The sequence below is a fragment of the Lonchura striata genome, chromosome Z, assembly GCF_050655825.1.
Source record: "Lonchura striata isolate lonStrDom1 chromosome Z, ASM5065582v1, whole genome shotgun sequence".
In the NCBI taxonomy this organism is placed as follows: domain Eukaryota; kingdom Metazoa; phylum Chordata; class Aves; order Passeriformes; family Estrildidae; genus Lonchura; species Lonchura striata.
Genome location: NC_140740.1, coordinates 86,024,582 through 86,045,991, shown reverse-complemented (window position 1 = coordinate 86,045,991; position 21,410 = coordinate 86,024,582). Strand labels below are relative to the sequence as shown.

At 38.4% G+C, this 21,410-nt stretch overlaps 1 protein-coding gene and 1 long non-coding RNA gene across 14 annotated transcripts in view; one reads left to right on the top strand and one right to left on the bottom strand.

The window, feature by feature from the left end:
* Positions 1 to 21,410, top strand: part of DYM (dymeclin) — a 209,718-nt gene that overhangs the window by 2,387 nt on the left and 185,921 nt on the right. For 10 of the 13 annotated variants that reach the window (XM_031507419.3, XM_085566100.1, XM_031507418.3 and 7 more), the window contains exons 2-5: positions 8,677 to 8,854; positions 18,595 to 18,647; positions 19,332 to 19,425; positions 20,666 to 20,802. In XM_031507419.3, the coding sequence (XP_031363279.1) occupies positions 8,715 to 8,854; positions 18,595 to 18,647; positions 19,332 to 19,425; positions 20,666 to 20,802 (424 nt within the window). In that variant the 5' untranslated portion in view covers positions 8,677 to 8,714. Of the gene's footprint in view, positions 1 to 8,676; positions 8,855 to 18,594; positions 18,648 to 19,331; positions 19,426 to 20,177; positions 20,403 to 20,665; positions 20,803 to 21,410 lie in introns of all 13 variants that reach the window. The other 3 variants (XM_085566103.1, XM_085566101.1, XM_085566102.1) reach the window with 2 other exon arrangements.
* Positions 3,637 to 14,742, bottom strand: LOC146763917 (uncharacterized). The gene is made up of 2 exons (XR_014951059.1): positions 14,488 to 14,742; positions 3,637 to 8,908 (listed from the first exon to the last, which is right to left on the bottom strand). It is a non-coding gene; the product is annotated as an uncharacterized LOC146763917 (long non-coding RNA).

Genomic DNA, 21,410 nt, shown 5'->3' with positions numbered 1-21,410 from the left:
TGTGTGTAGCAGGAATTTTGGCATCCCTTCCATATAGAAGCTACTTGATTTACTAAATCAATCTGTGTTTAGTCTGACTTCTGTCATATCCAACCCACCTGTCCATTTCAATTATGGTAAAAACAGTTAATTACTGTAAATTGATTTTTTAGGTAAGTATACTGAGATTTTTTTTTTTTTTAAACAGAGGAAAGGGACAAAGTCATCAAAGCATTGTCATATTGAACAAAATTTCCAGCACTATAATCTATCATAGATTATCAGCGAGTTGGTGTAAAACTTTTTGAAAACCATTGCTGTATTTGTAGTAATAAAAGTTCCTTTTTGGCCACTGGAAGAAGACGATGTCAAACCAGCAGTGTTGGTTCTGATATGCTGTCTGTTCTTAATCTGTGAAGGCAGCTCTCAGTATGGGTTGTGTGCATTCTTGATTTGTCTTTATTTTTAAGCTCCATATCCCTTTGATATTCTTGTTTAAAGTTCAGTTTGTTGTTCACATTTTATAGTTCCAGCACACCTGTCCTGGCTGGGAGCAGGAATCTTACTGGTGAGAGCAAACAAAACCTGTACAGAAATACCTGCCCACTGCAGAGAGTGGAGATAGTATTTGAATTTTCACTTCTTGAAACTTTTGAAAAATGTGTTACTTCCCTGTAATAGTTTTGTAACAGGTGTTTTACACAGAAATTACAAGGTGTGCTTGACCCAGCCTTCTTCCCTTCTCACAGTGTTTACTAATTGGATTAAAGAATTTATTTCTGCATGTACTCCAAAAAACACTAGCTGTGTTTGAGTGCTGACCTTTTCTTGGGGTATTGGAATGTAAGAATAAGGATAGAGGTACCTTTCTTCATAATTAAATTTTTTCATAATTGCCTCCACACAACCTCTCCCTCCCCTCTGTGACAGGATGTTTTTGAAAAACTGATGCTGTCATTCTGCTCTCAGATTGGTAGGCTTGTTGCAGTATTCATTTAATAAGTTATTATGTAGGAATTTCAACAGAAAAGTGATCTTTATAGTTTTTGTAGCTTTAAATTTTGTTAACTCTTGCTAAATTTTATATAGAGAGAGGCTTTGAACCTTCAGGGAGATTTGGCCTCAAGTATTATGTTTTAGTATGGGAATGTAACTGCCTGCACTAAAAATGAACAAAATTGAAGACTATCTAATTGATCTTGTGGGATTTTGTATTAATGGACTAGAGATACATTTTGTTGCATAAATTGCTTTCTTTGTAAATTGGACAAAGAAGTCCTTAAAGGCTCTAAATGCTTATTTACCTGTGAAAGTTGAATAGGAGCTCTCTGAACTTCTTAACAGGAAGGCGTTTCACACGCAGGATTCAGCGAAAGCTTCCTCACGAGGTTTGGCACCTACCTGCTGCCCTGCCCTGACAGAACATGGTGACTGAGGGGATAGAGGACAAAAAGCTTCATATAGTTTAGCTGTGTCACTAATTGGTGTGTGCTAACAGAAAGGCCAATACGTGTTGGGTGGAAATATGATGATTTTGGGGTCTAGTTTGCCACAAGCCTGTATTTGCTTATTGGTGTTCAAGGCTATCATGTGAATTTTTAATATTTTTATGTATTAGAATATTCTGTTATGAAGTGAAAGGTCGGAGTGGCATTTCTGTGTAAATTATTTTTGATCTCTTGTAACTTTAGAGAAAAGCAACTTGAGCAAGGTGTTTTTATTCTCCTGTGCTTCAGTAGATCCAGTTCAGGACCTGGATTTGAAGGCGGCCTGTGAAGGTGACTAGTAGTTCACTTGAAGTAAGGTATTCTGAGATTAGTAAGTGGGCATCTGCTTAATAAAATTATTAGATTTGGTGATCAGAAATGAGTAGAGTGGATCACCAGTAACCTGGTGGTTAGAGATTATAGAGTGTATGAAAATGTGTTAGTTTTCTGAGATAGTGCTGAGAAATATGATCAGTATACCTCAGTCTCATTTATAGAATTTAGGTTTTCATTTTTCTGTCATCTTCTTTTAGAATACTTTATTAAAATGTGACAAACTGTGTAGGGTGAGCTGTCAAAGACAATAGCATCCCTTGTTGAGCAGTTTGGGGAAACACCGCAACATCTGGGCTCACTCACATCTGAATTCTTCTGCTTGAAATAGTCTGCCTCACCATGAAGGTTATGAGAAATCCCTTCTTCAGCTGTGAGTAGAACAACTGTCCCGTAGGTGGGGCATGAAGAAAGCAGATTGTGCTCTTCAGAATTAGGCTTTTATTGATGACTTACTCCCATGAAAGTGTTGTGGAAAAGGAACTGGAGCAGAAAACACAGCATCATCACTCATTTTTTCAGCTGCTTGCCTTCCCTGTGAGAGACCTTCTTTGCCTGCAGTAAATCTGTTGAGTTTGATCACTTCTGCTACGTTGAAGACTCTTCAGGCTTCAGTGGAACCCAGAAGGACCATTCTAATATCACTTCACTGCTCTTCGATTCAGGTTCTTGCTGTGGAAGGGGAAGGCACTAGAACAGAGCAGGAGAACCAAAAGAGATGCTGTGTTTGTTCATCCAGCTGAGTAAACAGTGAGCAAGTGAGATAATTTATGTTGAGAGCTGCTTAAAGACCTTAAGATTTTTTTTTTTTTTTATATTGTTCTTGTTCTTAGGCATTGTGGGGACCACTTTATAATTCTGTTGCATTTCTTACTGCCATCCAAAAATGTTTCTGTCCTGATGTGGTGAGCTTTACAGGAAGACGCTTTGGTGAATAGTTAGTGTGCTGGGCTACTGCAAAGCTAGGTTAGAGGGTTGTATCATGATCCCTGACAGTAGCCATCAAACTTGGCAGTGTCTGAAAAATAGTGGAGAAACAGAGGATTATTAAAATAGCTATGAGAGATGGCATTGGTGCCCCAGCTGCAAAGATAGACCCCGTCAGGGTCAACCAGGTTCTCTAAAAGAGCACTTTGTGTTTTTCACAAAAGCAGCTTGCCTATCTGCTACTTCTCATAAAACTGTGTTTTTTGTGATTTTGGTGGGGTTTTTCCTGGGGGGAAGGGGATTTGGTATGTATCTGAACAGTTTCAGCATGCAAAAGTAAAAGGTGTGAGTCAAGGGAACCGAAGAAAGGAGTGGCTGCCAAAAAGGCAGTAGAAAAGGGGAGGGAAATTACAGATCAATGTAAAGTGAGCAGAAACAGTCTTTCCTGCTTAACTCATTAACTTTAAAACAGTAGGAAGCTTTTCTAATTGGTCATGGAGGATGTGCTTATTCCATTCTGAAATCTCTCAGGCTGCTTGGTTGTGGCTGGTTTATCAGAGAAGGTGAATTTTTAATAGTGATTTGAAACTGTTTGAAGATTGCTAAGCATTAATAGCTGGAATATTATGCCTCATTAACATGCATTAAAAACAAAGGCTATTTCAATGTTCTTTTCTGATTTAAAATGGCAAAAATTCCTAAAGTCTGAGGATTGTAAAGATTTTTTTTTTTCTGAAGATCCCTTTTACTGGCATGAATTGTTATTACCAGGTACTTCTGCATCATTAGTTTTGCTTAACAAAATCTTACCAATTTAATTAGTAAAACTAAAATTCTTACAATTTTGGACCTTTTTGTATGAAAATTAGTGAGTGATTTCTGAGTATGACTGAAGTATTTGCATTACTGCTTTTTGTCTTTGTAGAAAGATAGAATCTCATTTCTTGGGGTTTTTTTTTTCAGACTTTTTAACAGCACCAAAACTTCCCCAAAACAATTCCCCGAGCAGCACAGATAAATAAACACTTAATGTGCCTGGAAAGCTGCAGAGTTGCTCAGAGAAATTGTGGCCCCATCTGTGGAAGTGTTCTGGCCAGGTTGGATGAGGCTTGGAGCAACCATGCATAGTGGAAGATGTCGATGCCCATGGAAGGGGTGGAATGGGATGGCCTTTAAAGGTCCCTTCCAAAATAAACCATTCTGTGAATCTGTGAAATATTACTGTAACATGAGTGAGTAATCAGAATTAAAATATATTGTGTGGACAGTAAAATCCAAATATTGGAGTTAAACAATACATACTGTTAATCTAATTTGTGTTTTCTCTTGTATAGAGAATTACGTGTAAGTATGTTGCAGTAGTCTCGTGCCTCTGTGGCAAGATTTAGTTTAGGATTTTGTGGGATGCGTTAATGTCTTATGGGTGAAAGATGGTCTGAAACCTGCTGTTCTTGGATACAAATAGGAATCAGCCAAAAACCTCAGTGCAGTGCTTTGGTAATACTGAATGAGCAGTGTTACATCTCATATTCTCATCTTTATAGTGATTGTGGCTCCTTTGCTTGGAAAGAAAACAATGTTCATTTTCTTTAGTTCATAAAGCTGCAAACTATGAAGATAACCAAATTCCTGCTATGTATAGAAGTTGGATTTTTGTTAGGTTTTAAAATGTTTTCAGTATTTTTATGTAGTTGTGTTGAAGACTCAATCTAGTGACCAGATTTCAGATGACATTGTAAAATCGTGTGCATGACCATCTCAAATTCTTACACTTCAAAGCAGTAATTTAAAAAAATTCCATAGCTATATGTAATCTATATTATTCAAGATGTCTGCAGACTAAGCCAGATGATCCTGGCAAGTGTAGTTTTGGAAGGTAGCAGTTGGCTGTGTTGGACAGATAAAATTCCAGTATTAGCAATTAAGTTGTGAGACCAGTAAGAGATGTAATCCTGAAAGGAGCTCTAACTAATTGTGTAAACTTTTAAAAATAGAAGATATATAGAAGATGACAAATTTTTCCCAAGTTCAACAGTATACATCTGTACCTTGAGTTACATTTAGGAGCTCATACATGGTACCTATCTACTGCTGATTTGCTTTTAACTTGCTTTCAGAGGAAAAATTATAGTCTTGTAAGCCTTGTTATAATTAATACTAAAATCTTTTAGAAGAAACAGTAAACTTGGGATTTATACCTACCCCTAGCAATTTGAGATTGGAATGAGTCCTGATGTGCAAAAAGACTCCCTTGTGTTGCTTTAAAACCTCTACTGCTGCATCATGGAGCCAACTTCTGGGACTAAACAGATGCTGGGTTTAATAGAGAATGACACTTGCAGACCAGGCTATGATTCTTTGGGGGTGTAATAACACTGAGTTAAACTAAATGAGTAGCTAATAAGTTGTGTCTGGTTTTTGGTTTGTCTTTTTTTTTCCAGGGGTTCGGGTGGCAAATAAGTAGATTAGCTTTTTGCAAAATCTTATTTTAATGAACCATGCATTTATTTATTTAGCATATTTCAAGAAAAATAAAAACAGATTTCATTGGTAATTTACTGCGAGAGTAAGGACTGAACTTCCTGGAGTGAAAGGGGATTTCCTGTGGTTTGCTGTTTGTTGGGGCTGTCCCACTTCAGCATGTGAGGAAGCAGAAACTGTTTAACCTTGTTTCTTGCAGTTTCTTTGGGATCCCCTTTCTGTGCAGTGGGGGCTGTTAGGAAATTCAAGTGCAGGAAAAATCATGGATAAATAAATAAATGTTTTAAATACTGCTTAAATCATACTGTTGTAAATCTGTTCCAAGTACTAATGAACCTTTTATATTTTCCAGTGACTTGAACCTCTACTGTCTTAACCGCATGCAGGCACAGAGGCAGTGCCTCTTAATCAAAAGCAGTGTGGACATTTAAGTGATTACATGTTTTATTTGAGTGATCTTTCCAGCTAAAGGCTGAAATGAAATTTCTGAAAGAAATACTTGATAGCGTGTTTGAAAATTATTTAAGGTGGTGACTGCCATTTAATTTAATATTGTTTGGTGGCAGCTGAATTGGAAATGTGTTTGAGATCATAACTAGCATGTAATCAGCTAAGTTAAAGCATTGGGGTTAATCTGTTATTATTATTAAAATGCCTGGAAATAAAAGATTGATTTTTTTGTTCCTGCTTAAATTATTTTTAGGCATTTTTCCAGGATATTCATGAACTCTGAAGAAGAAACTTGTTTTCTGGGTCACCTGATGGCTGGAGTTCCTCAGAAATGTCTTAGTTATGTAAAGCAGGGCCTGTGGTCAGACTGTGGGAACTGAAGGTGCTCAGGCTGCATCACGAAGTCATTGCACAGCACTTCATCAAGTTTTGGGATAACACAAGTTCCTGATGGAAGGGGTTAGCTTTGTGTGTCTGTAAGTGTAGTCATCTACAGGAAGGATCAGTAGAACTTACTGAGATTTTTGCTTCAGAGGGGTGTAGTGAGTGTAATCTACTCAGGAGAGGAAAGAAACCACCTGGGCTGTAGGAGAGAAAATATGTGTGTTTGTTTGATTTTTTTGGCTCTTGAATGAGTGGAAGTCAAAGCTTGCCAAGTCTCCTTATCTACAAACTACTGTCATGTATTTAAAGCTCAAGCAAACAAGATTATTTTGATATTTGGATGGCTGTATTTCATTTAGAGGAGAAAATAATCAACCAGTGCCTTATTTTTCTGTTGCTATGCGGAAGGATTGTGGAATGAAAAATGTTCTTTTCACTTTGGAGGGAGCCAGCTGGGCATTAGGGCAGGAGGGCTCACAAGGGGCTCCACAGCTGTCATGTTGCTTGGGAGCATGGCTGTGGAACTGGGCACATTCTTGGGCACTGTGATTTGACACTTTGAAAACAGACAATAAAATTTTGCTAAGACTTGCTGTTAAAGCCCTCTGGGTTTTGTCTTATGGTATTGAACCTGCTGGCATGCCAAAGGAGAAATCTGAAAAGCAAGCATGACTCCTTTTCAAGAATTAGCTTGAAACCTGTTCCAGTTGCTGTCATATTTCTGGGAAAGTGGTTTAAATCTGGGGGGCTTTGGGAACTGCAGTGATCTGTAAGAGTAGCTTGTAAATAGAGAATTGGGTGACTCAAGAGAACAGGCTAAGGGTTTTGGGTGCTGCCAGTGCTCTGGCATGGAGAACTCAAGAGTTCCAGGTGAAGGTGGAGGCATTTGAAGGCAGGGCTCCAGCTGCCTCTTGGTTCTCTTCACCATTAGCTATTTGTCTTGGAGCAAGTGAGCTGGAAAACATGAGCAGAGAATGGGAACTTGAAGCAGACAAGAGACTAGACTTGTTTTTTTCTCCAAGAAGTAAAGGTTTAAATGTAGGGCCTTTAAGTCATTTAAAGGCACAGGGATGGGACTTGTGTCAAAAAATAGGTCCAGGGCCAACAGCATCACTGTTGGCTTTTGCAGTATTTGAACATGTTGCAAACATGTCAGGTTGGATGAGGCTTGGAGCCACCTGGTCCACTTCAAAGTGTCCCTGCCTGTAGAGTCTCCTACAAATAAAACTTATAAAATAATCACCAATTTTAAATTTTTTTTTTTAGGATTCGTATTTTAAAGATCTCCTTATTACTTAATATATTTTATATTCTCCTGTATGACTGTGCTGGCTGTTTGTTGTTTCTGACATATTTGGGTACTTTGCAGTTGCTCTAAATCTCAAATATGAATTCTTCTGAGAATTTCCACAATGGCTGCTAATTTTGCAGCTTTTTGTTGCATCTACTGTTTGTTTTTAATAACCTTTCTTCCTATTCACACAGCTCTTTATTAATATTAATTGCTCTTATAAGTGTCTTTTCTGGAAGTCGTTGCTTCTGTGAAGTTGATGAGTTTAAGAGTATCACTGTAGTTGTGATTCTGGTATCTTGTATCTGACACTTCACATCTGAATCTTTGTAGAAACCAAGGGAAAAGTTGCTGCTGGGTAGTAGCTTACATCTTCTGATACAGCTGTGCCTGTTCTTACAGCTTAGGCCAGCTCAGGAGTGAGTATTTAGGTTACACTAAGTGTTGCACAACACTTTTTTATCTTGACAGCGATGCCTTTTTTCATACAAACTTTTAAACCAATCAGTCACAGTTATTTTGTCCCAAAAGGTAGAAGTTTGGGATCATACCTGGCACGTAGTTGATAGCATTGTGGTGTTTTTCTTAGTTAATTAAATTCTTTATAAAGATGAGAAGCAGCATGAAGAATTTAAAGCTTCCAATTCTTCATACAGATCAAGTACAACACATATAGTAAAGTTTGGAGTGCAAGCTTCTGCAGTGTTCCATCAAAAAGCAGTTGTATTTCTAATGTGTTCATTTTATGTCTTTCTCCCATTGAAGTAGTTACCTGGAAGGAACCATGTTATTTTACAGATGTCAGGAGATTCATGTATGGTCAATAGTACCTTTGCTTACTTGATAAAAGCATGATAAGAGCTGTGCTTACTCTGGAAAGGCAGGTGTAAATTGTTGGTGGCATGCAGGAATTAGCTGCATTTTTACAGAAGTAATAATTTTCTATCTGTGCATGTTCAGTTTGAAAACATATGGCTGAATAGTATGTCAGCTTGACACCCTCATTAAAATTGTGAATTCTGTGTAGTTTTTCCCACTGCTAGCAGCCTTGTCACTGATATAACTGAGAAGCAGTGTTTTTGCTGAGTGTAATTTATTAAAATATAAGTGAGATGATGACTGAAGGAATAGCACAAAAACTTTTATCTTTCTTGACCAAAGATATTATAGTCCAAAGTTTGTTGAAAGGAAATCTTTCCAATATATTCCTATGTGCCTGATTCCTACATCTCAGTAATTTTTCAAGAAGGTGATCAAAAGCTTTACTGATAACTCGGGGTCTGCATGTTCCTTATTTGTGCAAAAGAGTTAAAATATTTATTTCTTTTTTTTTTTCCCTCAAAGAAATGAAAATTTAGAAAAACATTTGCCAAATAAAGAAGATGGGAGCAAATAGCAGCAGCATCAGTGAGCTTCCAGAAAATGAGTACTTACAGAAACTGTCAGGATCAGAGCCCATCTCTGAGAATGACCCGTTCTGGAATCAGCTTCTGTCTTTTAGCTTCACCACTCCAACCAACAGGTAAGAGGGTGTTGAAGAGCTGGCTTTGATAATATGTTTATAGAAGTGACCAGTCTGAAAGCAAATGAGTGGTTATGTTAATTATTCCTGTTTTAGGTAGCAGAGGAGTAAATGCCTGTGTAAAATAGGCTGTTGTTTCTAAGTTTGGAAGTGTTTTCCAACACCTCTTCCATTCCTGTGGGTTTCTTTCTTCTTCATAATAGCTGTAATTGTTATTCATTCTCCTGGTAAAGATCAGAAATAGGGTCTGTAGTGTTGGGGAAACCTTTTTTCCTTGTTGTTTTAGGAAGCTTTTTCTTTATTTGTTATAGCCTTTGGGTGGACTGGATTTGCTGAAGATTCCAGTGTTTGATGTTTCCTCTCAATTTAGAGTCAATTGTACTTATTGCATGATTTAACTCTAAGTTAGCTTTTGAGTTGCTTAATCTATATGGCTTTTTTTCACCCTCTTTGCATCTTGAAAAGAAATTTGGTGTGTATTGTCATAAAAATATTTACTAAATACCTAAAATACAAGCTTTGATTCTAGAAAGTGGTGTGGGTATAAGTAAAATCAGTATTTTTTAGAGGATCCATAGCACATCTCCAGAAGTAGAGAATTTAAGTTCTTGTAACTTCTATTAACCCAGCTCCATTGCTAAATTCCTTGACCTGTGTGTTGATTATCAGTCTTACAAGAACAATCTGATATTAATACCTTCAGGTGTTACTTAAACTATTTTTACAGTTTTCAGCATAAAACTGGTGCTTCTCTTTAAGTGAAAGTTTAGCAACTGAAAAATGGAAATGGAAAATGGTTAAGCTAAATAACTGGGAAGCATTTACCAAGTGCTATTTTGTAAAGAGTGAGGAAGAGGAAGTATTTTGGCTTCTGCCTGGAGAGAATACCTAGAGATTAGGAAGAAAAGGGAGAGTGTTGTGGAGGGCTGGAAAGCTGGTAAAGGGCAGTAGGGAATTGGAATGTGTGAGCAGTTGTGTTTCTAAGATCCCTCAAGACAAGAATTATTTACAGCCTACACATGACTAATAAGATTGACAGTATTCTAAAAAAATATGTAATACTCTTGTTGTTTGAGTTAATAATAATTCCATATAAAATCCCACCAATTTATTTTGGTTGTTCTATTTTCCTTCATTCCCCCATAAAAGTTAAGGAGTTTTTGTTAGCTTGTTTTGGATCTTTTTTATGCCTGTTTCATGGAATTCAGATTCAGTGCAGAGTAAATTTGCTAAAAAAAAAATCCCAAATCAACAGAGCAAAAACCTAACCAAACAAAAAACCTCAAGAAAGAAAATAATTAAAAAGACAAGCAGTACAATAAAATTATCCAAATGCAGGTTGAAAGCTTTAATTAGCTGAACACCAGATGGTGCTCTTGCCTGGGAGCTAGAGAAGAAATATTTTTAGAATCATCTTTTCTGCAGCTTACTATTGGAAGGAAACAGAAATTTCCCATTTAGATGCATCTACCTGAGACAACCTTTGACAAGTGAAATCGGACTATGTTGGCTGCACAACACCCTTAGCATTTGTCTGTATCAGATAACCTTGCCTGCAGGAATGGAACAATGGAGGTCAATGTCAATTTCTGAGATTGAAATCTTCCAAATCACCAACTTAGCTCTTTTTTAAATGAGGCTTAAGTGCCAGGAGCAAGATGCTTGTTTGTGATTTGTGGAAGGGAACCAGTTTTCACCTGTCGTACAGGACAGAGTTTTGCAGTTTTCTTCTCTTTTTAATTCACTTCTTCTGTTTTTTTTGCTGTGAAACTAGTGACTGTTTGCAAGTGTTATTGGGAGCTGTATGTGTTTTATGTTGTTTTTTTCTGGAGACAGTTGGTGATACTTCAGAGTAGAAGATATATTTCCTGAAGTCTTTGCAAAGATGGGACTGATGTGACCCCAGAGAGAAGAGGGCTGTCTTCTCTGGTGCTTCTCTGGACATAATTCTGTTCTACTTATGTCAGTACCATAGGGGAGGAGGCAGAGAAAAGCATTAGAAGAGAACGTGATAGAAAACTTCATGTTGGTAGGAAAACAATCAGCCAAACCCAAGCAAAAGTGGTGGGGCTGGAGTAGATATTCTCCTTTCACAGATGCCCAACAAATTTCCCTTGTTGTCAAGCATTGGCCATAGCAAGGAAACAGTATCTGCAGGGAAGGGTTCCAAGGGAAATCTGAATCAGTGTGTGTAAGAAAGTTCGTGGGGTTTTTAATGCTTTTCCATGTATGCTTTTTCTGGTAGGAACTTATGACTAGTGCGTTGCTTTACAGAAGCTGTTCCAAGTTAGTCCAGATACAGTAGATCCCAGGTGTCAAACAGAGCTGGATCTTCTGTGAACAGCAGTCTTTGTGCCTTGGCTTGGGCGATGGGAAATACTGTCTTGTTACTCTGAGAAACATGAAGACATGATACCAGATCTTAAAATAGCACCACTTTCTGTGCTCTGCTGTCTTCATTTTCTTAATGCTTTGTGTCTTGGCACTTTGAATTTCTTTATTTGTCCTTGTTTTGCTTTTCTCTCTTTCTCTGTTCAGTTTGGTTGATCTCTTCCTCCTTTTATCCATGTCTCATTTTCATAGTTCTTTGGGTTTTTTTTCTGACCTCTACCCAACTGAATGAGTTAATCTCTCTTTTTCTGGTTCCATGTGAAATTGTTTAGCATTGCTCATTTCCTCAGCCATGCATTCTTTACTAGGTTTTATTTTTTCAGTCCTGTTGACTTTTTGGTCCGTGTCTGTAAAGAACACAAGGTAGTTTTCTGTATGGGATAGTTTGTTTCTGTATGGGAAAGTTTGCCAAATACCAGTGCTGCCGACTGCAATGTTGCTGTATCTCTGTCAGCAACATTGATGCAAGATGCTCTTGCCCTTGCACTATCTCTTCCAGTGTTTATATTGTTCGTCTGTAGGTTTAATTAGGAGCTAATCTATCTGGAAAACACTGCAGAAGTGTTTATTTTTTCAGCCAAGGTAATTCTCTACAATGATTCATAGCTTGGCCCCACAAAACAATTCTGGCATGATGAGGGATTGACTTTTTGGGGCACACCAGCCTATTGAGCTAAAAAGTAGGATTGCTTAAACCTGCTTTGCCATCCAAAAATGAACAGTAGAGTGTGGTCGAAGCAGAGCTGGTTATGATGAGCTAATATTCTGCCTTTCTGGGCTGCTTGTTCCTCCTCTCGTACTGTTGATTTTCTTAATAATTAGGCAAATACTGAGAGTCACTATCAGCTGTCAGTAATCAGAAATGAGCTGATGGTGAATCCCTGCTCGCTGCCTGGGTCTCCCCTGGCATGAGTGAATGGTAACAGCCAGAGCCAGCCTGGGTACATGGCACGTGAAGAAGGCCACCAAGGCATCTCACCATCTGGGAGTGGGAGCAGATGAGTGGTACAAACATAAGGGACAATCCAAGGAACAGCTTCCAGCAGTTTAGTTTTAGGTTGCCTCGTGCTTTTCACTGTAAAAAGTTTGTTGCTGTATCATCTTCTGTAAAGCAGGTCATGCATGCTAAGCAGGTACTGTTGAAGTGTCTACTGAGACATTTCTGGTTTCAGCCATTAGGAAGTACTTGGTACTCTAATTTCACAATCCTGCATGTTCATGTTTTTTTTTTTTCTTCATGGAAAGGAAGGAAAATTATTTGTTGCACAGAATGGACTTGTGGGACCTGAATTAAAATTGCATCAATCTGCCACTTCTATACTTCAGGTGACTACCGTATCAATCCAATAGTGTTTGGTTATTGCAAAAATTAAATACAGCTTTTCTGGATGACTTTTTAAGTTACTGTCAGGATTAAGAGCTATGAGGTTTGCTTTGGAGTGTTAGCTCTCAGTCTAGGCAGACTTTGTGTTTGTCTGACTTTTCTGTGATTTGCTACCAAAAATTCAACCTCCTCCTTAGTGGTGGTATTAGTTACAACTATTTTCTGATGGAAAGCTTAAAGTTAACTAAAGCAGAACTTGCTGAAAATCATGTGCTTAATATTTACTGTTCTGCTTTGTTCCTTCCCCAGAGTTATTAATGAGTTGGCAGTTCAAGAATAATGTGCATGGGCCTTTAATGGAAAGACATAAAGATGGGAAGCTTTTATGTTGCCTTAACATGGTACATTTTTTTAAACGGTACAATAAATCATATGCTGCTTTATATTCTTTGATGTCTGTCCTCCAACTAGTCCATTAAAATCAGCATTCCCACAGTATGAGTTTAGTAAATGGGCTGGTTCTTCTGTTTTGTGTTCAATGGCAAAGGAAAAAAAGCCTTACTATGAGGAAAAAAGCTGTCAGGAAAGCTGCTTGTTTTGTTTTTCCCCCCTCCTTTTTAGAGGGGTACTTGTCTGCTTTGGTTTGTGTCTTCTTCTTACCATACTAAGTGTGAGTATGTTTATATTTGCAGCTTTTAGACAGAATGCTTTCTCTTGTTATGTGGAGATACTTTAAGAGAAGCCACTGCAACTTTGAAATATCTTCTATTGTGGTGCTGTTAAAAGAAAAGTGGATAAGCCCACATTCTTCAAAATTGGCTGCTGTTAGGAAACAACCTTCACTGTCTTAATAATTATGGTTTTGCTGAAGACTGATTGTTACTAGATTTAAAGTAAGGCTGAATTGAACAATTTAAAAATAATCCTATTTTTAATGCCACTGTTTTGGTTTTTTTCCCCCTTTTTCTTTTTTTCCCCTTCCTTTCCTTTTTGGAAGTAATGTTTTTTACAAAAACATCCTGCTGACTGCAGAATCCTGCTATTGAGTTGTAAGAAGCCAGAAATAAAAATCTGCAGTCAATGAAAATGATGAAATTTTATTGATTAATAGACTGCTCAATTTGCCATTCTTTCCCATCTCTACTGAAAAGAGGTTTTCTTACAGAAAACTGACTTCCTGATGAAGAAACTCTTTGGGCTGTGATGAGTGATTGCAAACACAAAGTGATTAAATCCCAAAGAAATAATGATTATCCTTGATTACTCTTTATTTTCACCACTAATGTGTAATAGCTGCAGTCACACAGTTACTGCCCATGTCTAGAGCAGTTTTTAGTGACAATTGGCATGCAAAACATTCTTCATACATGGTGTTAAGATGTTAAAGAAAATAATCACTGCCACTGTAAAACTTCTCCAGTTTGGATACCTTTAAAATAAACAAAGACAAACCAATATTCTTAAACATGGCTGGCTGTGCTGTCAAGGAAGCAAATTGACTATTATTCATTTCGGTTTTACGCGTGTGGACTTAGCCTCTACATAAAAGAAAAGCAAATAAAATAATTTATTTTATTAAGTAATTTGAAAATGCTGACCATAAGATCACAAGATGAGGGAGGAACTCCTGTGAAGCCTGAATTTTTCCCTTAAGTATGTGGGAAGCAACCATGCACCTCAGAAATTAGCTTGTATCCAAGTGAGCTAGTAAAATCGGAATAGTTAAGAATATTCTGTTTTGAATCTATTCTGTTTGCCCCATATGTTCACAGCCTGTTTGAATCTCCACATCAGGTGGTACCTTTTGTTCATTTCTCAGAAAACTGTAGAACTGGTGAATATGTAAATATGTACTGCTCTGTGGAAGCGAGCTGGTTCAGTGCAGGTAGTGCCACTTGAAGTACACGTGCAAACTCACCTAGGTCACTGTGATCACGCTGTTAAAGGCCCATGGCTTGAAGCTGGTGTCACAGAAGCCCAGAACAGTTTGAGTTGGAAGGGATCTTAAAAATCATCCATTCCACACCCCTGCCATGGGCAAGGACACCTTCCACTATCCCAGGTTGCTCCAAGTCCTGTCCAGCCTGGCCTTGGACACTTCCATGGGTCGTGCAGCCACAGGTGCTCTGGGCACCCTTTGCAAGGGCCCTCCCACTCTCAGAGTTTGTTCCATATGCATGTGACTAGTTTCCATAGAAGTGTCTTGTCCAGGGCAGAGCTTCCTGGATGTTAGCAGAGTGCCTGGGTTTCTCCTGCTGATGCTCAGCAGAGCAATCAAGCAGCAGGCTGAGTTGACTTTTCATACTCACTGCCTGTTCATTATGAGCAACAGATAATCTGTTTCACGTTGTGAATATACCAAATGTTTCTCATAGAGCAGCAAATATTTTGCACTCTGTCCTTAACAAATCTGTCCTTTACTTTCATGTGTTCTAATGCATGTCACCAAGTGCCACACCCACACGGCTTTTAAATCCCTCCTATGATGGCAACTTCACCACCGCCCAGGGCAGCTGTGCCAGAGCTGGAAAGCCTTTTCCATGAAGGAATTTTCCCCAGTATCCATCCTGAGCCTGTCCTGGCCCAGCCTGAGGCCGTTCCCTCTCCTCCTGTCCCTGTTCCTGGAGCAGAGCCCGACCCCCCGGCTGTCCCCTCCTGTCAGGAGCTGTGCAGAGCCACAAGGTCCCCCTGAGCCTCCTTAGCTGCAGGCTCAGCCTCTTCCCAGCTCCCTCAGAGGCTTTTCATCAGACTTGTGATCCACACATGTATTTAACAGGTATTTGACAGCAAGGCAGTCCATATTCCTCAGGTGAGAGTTCCAATTCAGAGAGAATTGGAGCTTTTATTTGTGATCAGTGCAGTGAAGGAGCTTCACTTTATCAGTCCTTGCTCTTGTTAGAGCTGAAATACAATTCAAGTACTTATTAGCAATGTTCTCTGTGGCTTAATGAAAGGACAGATGTTTCAGTTTTGAGTTTCCAGTTTTACATTCATTCATTAACCAGATGTCATTTCCACAGGGACTGTAGAGAAAAGTTGGTACCACAGTTGGTTGTACCATTTCTGTTGTGCCACCTTGTGAATCTTGGCTCTGGCATCTTCAACCCAAATCTTAATGTAATTTACCTTCTGTCTCTTCACTGCACAGGAAAATACCCAGACAGCTTTTTCCATGTCTCTCAGTTCTCTTTCCTGCCCAATCAAAGGAAAGAAAGTCACTGCTAAGTTTGGCCCAAGGTACTTAGGAATGAGCTGCTATTTTTTTTTACCCCTTCACAATATTGTCTCCATGAGTCCATCCTTGGGGATGTATTTCACTGGTGTGTGTCTATTGGGGTGGTATTTCTGCTGCAATTCCCCTTCACTAGGTATTTCATTTGAGTGAGCTGAAATTTTGTAGTAGCTGTTGCCTAGTCTTGAGTGTGGCAAAATTCACTTTTGTGTTCTTCTTGTATGAATAAGAGGCTGTAGTTAATTTTTAAGCGTTAAACTTCATTTTAGTACCAAAAAAAATTACTGGAGTGTTAAAAGCTTTGCTGAAGATCTGAAAGCCTTGCTTGCTTGCCACTGGTTTTGATCCTGGCAACTTGTAGAAATGAAACAGCTCTGTGGAATTTTTTTGCGGACTTTGTGTGGGTTTTAGTAACTCAAAAGAGAAGAAAAAAGTCTGTAAGAATGCTATACTTTGAAACCTAAACTTAGAAATTAGGGAGAAAATGAACCATAATTCAAAGCTGAATGTCTGCATTTAGGATTTAAATCCTGGAGTAATTACAGTAACCACTCTGACTGTGTCCCCAGGATCTTTGGATAGTGGGAGGGGTCATGTTGTGTTGGATTATGATTTTTCAGTACCTAAAACTCTCTACTGAGTTGTTGTCCATTGTAATATTCACCCTCCCTGCCTGCCAGGTCTTGGGAAGGAATAAATCCTGATGACAAACAGCCAGCTGGGCAAGTTTAGAAGTTTTTGTTTTTTTTTAAAGTGTAAGGTCACACAGACCTAGAAAACTGTGTTGTTCATAGTTGCTGGTGGCGTGCTGGTAGTTCTTTTCTTGCTCAATACCATTTGTTTTTAATTACTCTGCATGTTTGTAGTACTGGAACAAGAGGCCACCTTTGAGACCAAGCCTAATGTTTTTAAAGTATATATCAAAGTATAAGTTTGTTCTTTCTGAGTCTTGTGTTTCAAAGCAGTTTGTAAGAGAAGAATGAATGCTGGTAATTGATATCAAGACAAGCCAATCTGTGTAATCTAAAATTGTCTTAGGATCTTCAGCTGTAGGTGAAGAGCTGTCTCAGCTGTCATCTCACTGCACAGTAAATTAGTCTGATATACAAGAAAATTTGCAGGCATCTTAAAACTTAATTTGACATCTCTATCTTGAATAATTTCCTGTTGAAGGGTTTTGAAATAATTTTTTTGACTGCTCTTTCTACAGTGTCTTCTAGTCCTCATGAGCTGGGGAACAGCTCAAACTCCACAGCTTCCAAGAGCATGGCTCTACAGGGTTTTCAGCACTGGAGCTGGTTTAGCAGCTTCCCACACAGCCCCACTGATAATCTCAGGTTGATGCAACAGTGTGCTGTAAACTGGATTACCATATAAATTTTAAAAGGATTGCAAGTGTTGAACTAAATTTTTTGACTGTCCTTTAATTTGTTGAACTTCATAAGTCCCTGAAGGTCTGGATATATGTTCAGTCTGTGTAGAGGCTCTACCATCTCTTCCAGAACACTGAGCAGAAGATATGATATGTTCATATGTTCATGATATGAGCAGTTCATCATATGACAAGAGGTGATAGTTTTAAACTAGGAGAGGGTGGACTCAGACAAGATAGAAGGAAAAAATTTTAATGACAGTGGTGGAACAGGGTGCCCTTTACTTATTAATATTCATATTGCTCAGTGTGTCACTGAACACGGTATCTGATGATTTGTCTTGTTTTCCCATCTGTTAAGGTTGTTTTTAAGGATCAGTTGCCCTACACTGGTAGGTCAGAAGTATGTGTTTGATGCAGCTGGTGTGGTTTCAGTGGTTGCTGTCAGGTTTTGCTTTAGTGCTTTATTGTTCTTTTCAGATGATGTTTTTCTGAGGCATATCACATGGCAATTAATGAAGTTGGGAACAATTTGCTGTATCTGATGTGATTGTTGCACTACTATAATAACATTGGTTAAAAGGAAAGAGCTGCTTAGTTTGAGATTGAGGTTTATTTTATTCATATTTTTAGAAGGGCATAATTTCATGTGAAATTTCTTGTAAAAAAAGATAAAGTTCTTTCTGGCAGGTGCTGTTCTATTTGTATTTTTGTGAACACCAAGCTGAGCATGGCAGCACTGAAGTTGCAAAACTAGCAGTAATAAAATGCTCATGGAATCACAAAATCCTTTAGGTTGGAAAAGCCCATGAAGACCATGGAGTCCAACCATACCCCAGCATTACCAAGGCCACTGCTGACCCATGTCCCCAGGTGCCACATCCACATGGCTTTTAATCCCTCCAGAGATGGGGGCTCCACCTCTGCCCGGGGCAGCTGTGCCAGGGCTGGACAGCCCTTTCCACAGAGGGATTTTCCCCAGTATATGACCTAAAACTCCCTTGGCATAGCTTGAGGCTGTTTTCTCTCATCCTGTCCCATGTTCCCTGGGAGAAGACACTGATATAATTTCATTCTAATAAACATTTCACTTTTGAATATTAGTCTCTTGTTTTATAGTTGCTGTGCTTCAAAAGGGTATTGCATTGCCTGATGTTAGGAAGACAGAGCATTGGAATGAGTTGCTCAGCGAGCTTGTAGGGATACTCAAAAGCCGCCTGGACACAGTCAGGGGCTGCTGGCTCTAGGAGATCCTGCTTGAGCAGGGAGGTTGGACAAACTGACTTCAATGAGCTAATGGATGACTAAAATTAAGTGCTTCATAGAAAGATGTTATTACTGTTTTGTAATGAACTTTCACTTCAAGTGCAGGAGCCCAATTGCTTGTGTAACCAGTTTTGTTTTTTTTTTCTCTTACCTAGTGCTGATTTAAAGCTCTTGGAAGAAGCCACAATCTCAGTCTGCAAGTCTTTAGGTGAGACCTTGTGCCATCTTTTTTCCATGTACTTTACCAGAAAAATTGGGAAACACCATCCCTTTGCACATTCATGATTTTAGCATTCTATTTGTATATGTTGCCCTACTAAAATTAAAGCAGTGTAAAGAGTGTGTTTATGTATACCCAAAACCTTTACTTCCATTGTCAACTCTTTTACAGAACCTGATATGACTGCAAAGTTTAAAACAAGTATTTCCATCTCTACTATATTTTTTTCCTTTTGCCCTTTAAGCTGATCAGTAAGGGGAAGGAATTAGAGGATGAAAGGAAGGGATGATACAAATGTGATCAGTGCTTTTGTGAGAACGTGAAATGTAGTTGTGAAGACTTGCCCAGTTTTCTGATGGGAGACAAGTCTTGGAAAGGAAGCAGTATGAGTATGAGTATCCCATGTTTGGGATATTTTAAATGTAGGATTAATAGTATTTAGAGAAAAATTGTGGACTAAATAAACCACATAACCCATGTACTAGAGAATCTTGAAAGAAGAATGCTCGTACAGAAAAACAAGACATATTGTGCTTTATTTAGAACTTTATTAGAACTTTATTTAGAATTTACTTAAGACATTGAAATTTGGGGGTTTTTTATATATTATTTGCACTAGATAGTGTCAGCTTATGCATACTTTGTAATTGTATCTTGTTTTTCCTCATCTAGTTGAGAAGAATCCTCGAACAGGAAACCTTGGATCTTTGATTAAAGTCTTTCTTTCTAGAACCAAAGAGTTGAAAATTTCAGCAGAATGTCAGAAGTAAGTGCCCAGAAAAGAGCTGTGTGTGCCGTTTAATTTTATACTGCTCCTTTTGAATTTTTTACATTGCTAATTAACATGCTCACAGACCGAACCTTAGAATTCTCTTAGACTGCTGTTTGAAACAGAACAAATGTCTAGTACTTCTCTAAACACAGAAATTAAGTGTAATAGGTAAGTAGATTACTGGGCAAAAATACATATTTTTGTGTTAGATGAACACATTTCTATATAAATGGTGTAAACTATGGGTACTACTGCCTTAGAAATTTTTAAGAATTGTCTGAACTTTTAGGCTGAACTTAATGTATGAGCCAGTATTCTGTCTTGAAATATTATAAATATCTATATCTATAAATATTTAAATAGGTATGAAAATTCTGCTTTCCGGTTATGTCATGCAGCTGCTATTGGTTTTGTTGCCCCTTTCAGCAGCAGGAGAGAACTCCCAAGAGGTTACTTGTGCAGACTGGGGTTTTTTTGCAGGAGGCTTTCTCTAGTTGTTCCCTTACACCCACAGATAAATGTCTAACTTTCATCAGATCTGGGGCTGGAATTCCTCCCTGTTCCGAGGACTGCCAAATTTTTTGTTGCATCTAAAGTAAGAAGTTATTTGTGCCCAGATAGCTGTTGCTGTTTTAATCCTAAGGTACCTTGAAAGTGCAGCTTTGGGCAATAGTTGCATGGGCTTCTCAACAGTTGTTTACTGGGACTCAAAAAATTTTATGCAGATGTATTTCCCTTTCATTCAGAAAGCTTGGAAAATATTTGTGTGTGTTGCATAAGAAAATCCCGCTGTATGGTGCTCATGAAGTCCATAAATGCCTACTGTCATCTGAAAGCTGTTCACCCGGGAAGAGGCTAAGGTTCAGGGAACCAGGAAGCTTTCAAGCCTAAACCTGTTGGAAATTTTCAAGTGTTTGTGTGCCTTGAGTCCATAGTTTCTAGAGATCTCTAGAAGTTTGCTGAACTGTTTGGTGAGTTCCTCAAAGAGTTCTGTCTGCTGCGGTGTTTTTAATGGCACAAATGTAGTTAGGGATAATTTTGTATTTTCTAAATGACTTTTGAATACATTCCCATTATGTTTTCTGTAGCATCAACTGCAGACTCCCTACTTAAACACTATGGCTTTTCCTTGCTTCAACTGTAGAACATTGTCTACTCTGACATTTATTTTCTTGTGGCTTTTGATGCATGTTTGCTGGTGAAGCATTACTGATTCTTGTTTGTTCTTTTCTAGCCACCTCTTTATCTGGCAGGCTCACAATGCACTATTCATTATTTGCTGTTTGCTGAAAGTATTCATCAGTCGAATGTCAGAAGAGGAGCTGCAACTTCATTTTACTTATGAAGAGAAAGCAGGACCAAGCTCATATGGTGGGTACACACAAGTGCAAGTGAAACAAACATCCCATTGGAAACTTAAATGTTGTAATGTCTGTAGATGTGGCATATGGGGTTTAGCGCTGGACTATTGAATTAGGTTAATGGTTGTACTTGATCATAAGGGTCTTTTCTCTCAGATGCTTTAGGTCTAAATACTTCTATGATTCTATGGGTTTTTTTGACTCACAATCCCAAACTTTGCTTTGAAACCAGAAATTAAGTGCTAGAGAGTTTGATTTAGCTTAATCTGTCTTTTTTGAGCAGTTGTTGTAATGTGGAGCTGTAGATCAGCCTGAGCTTTAGTGATTTTCATACAGATTAAAGGGTGGTAATGGTCCTATTCAGAGTAATTGTGGTGAAGGTGGCCATGTACTAACATTGGAATATTGATATTGCAATTTAATGCATCTTTTCACATTTTTTTTATAAACCAGCAGTGGCCACAGATTGGAATGAATACTATTTTTAGGGATCTAGTGATCAAAAGTAACAGTCCTATGGTTAGAATTGACCCCTTGAGAAAGCAACAGCTAAAATGTAATTTGGGGGCAAATTTTCCCCTCTGTTTTGTAACTACTTTTACTATACTATCTAACCCT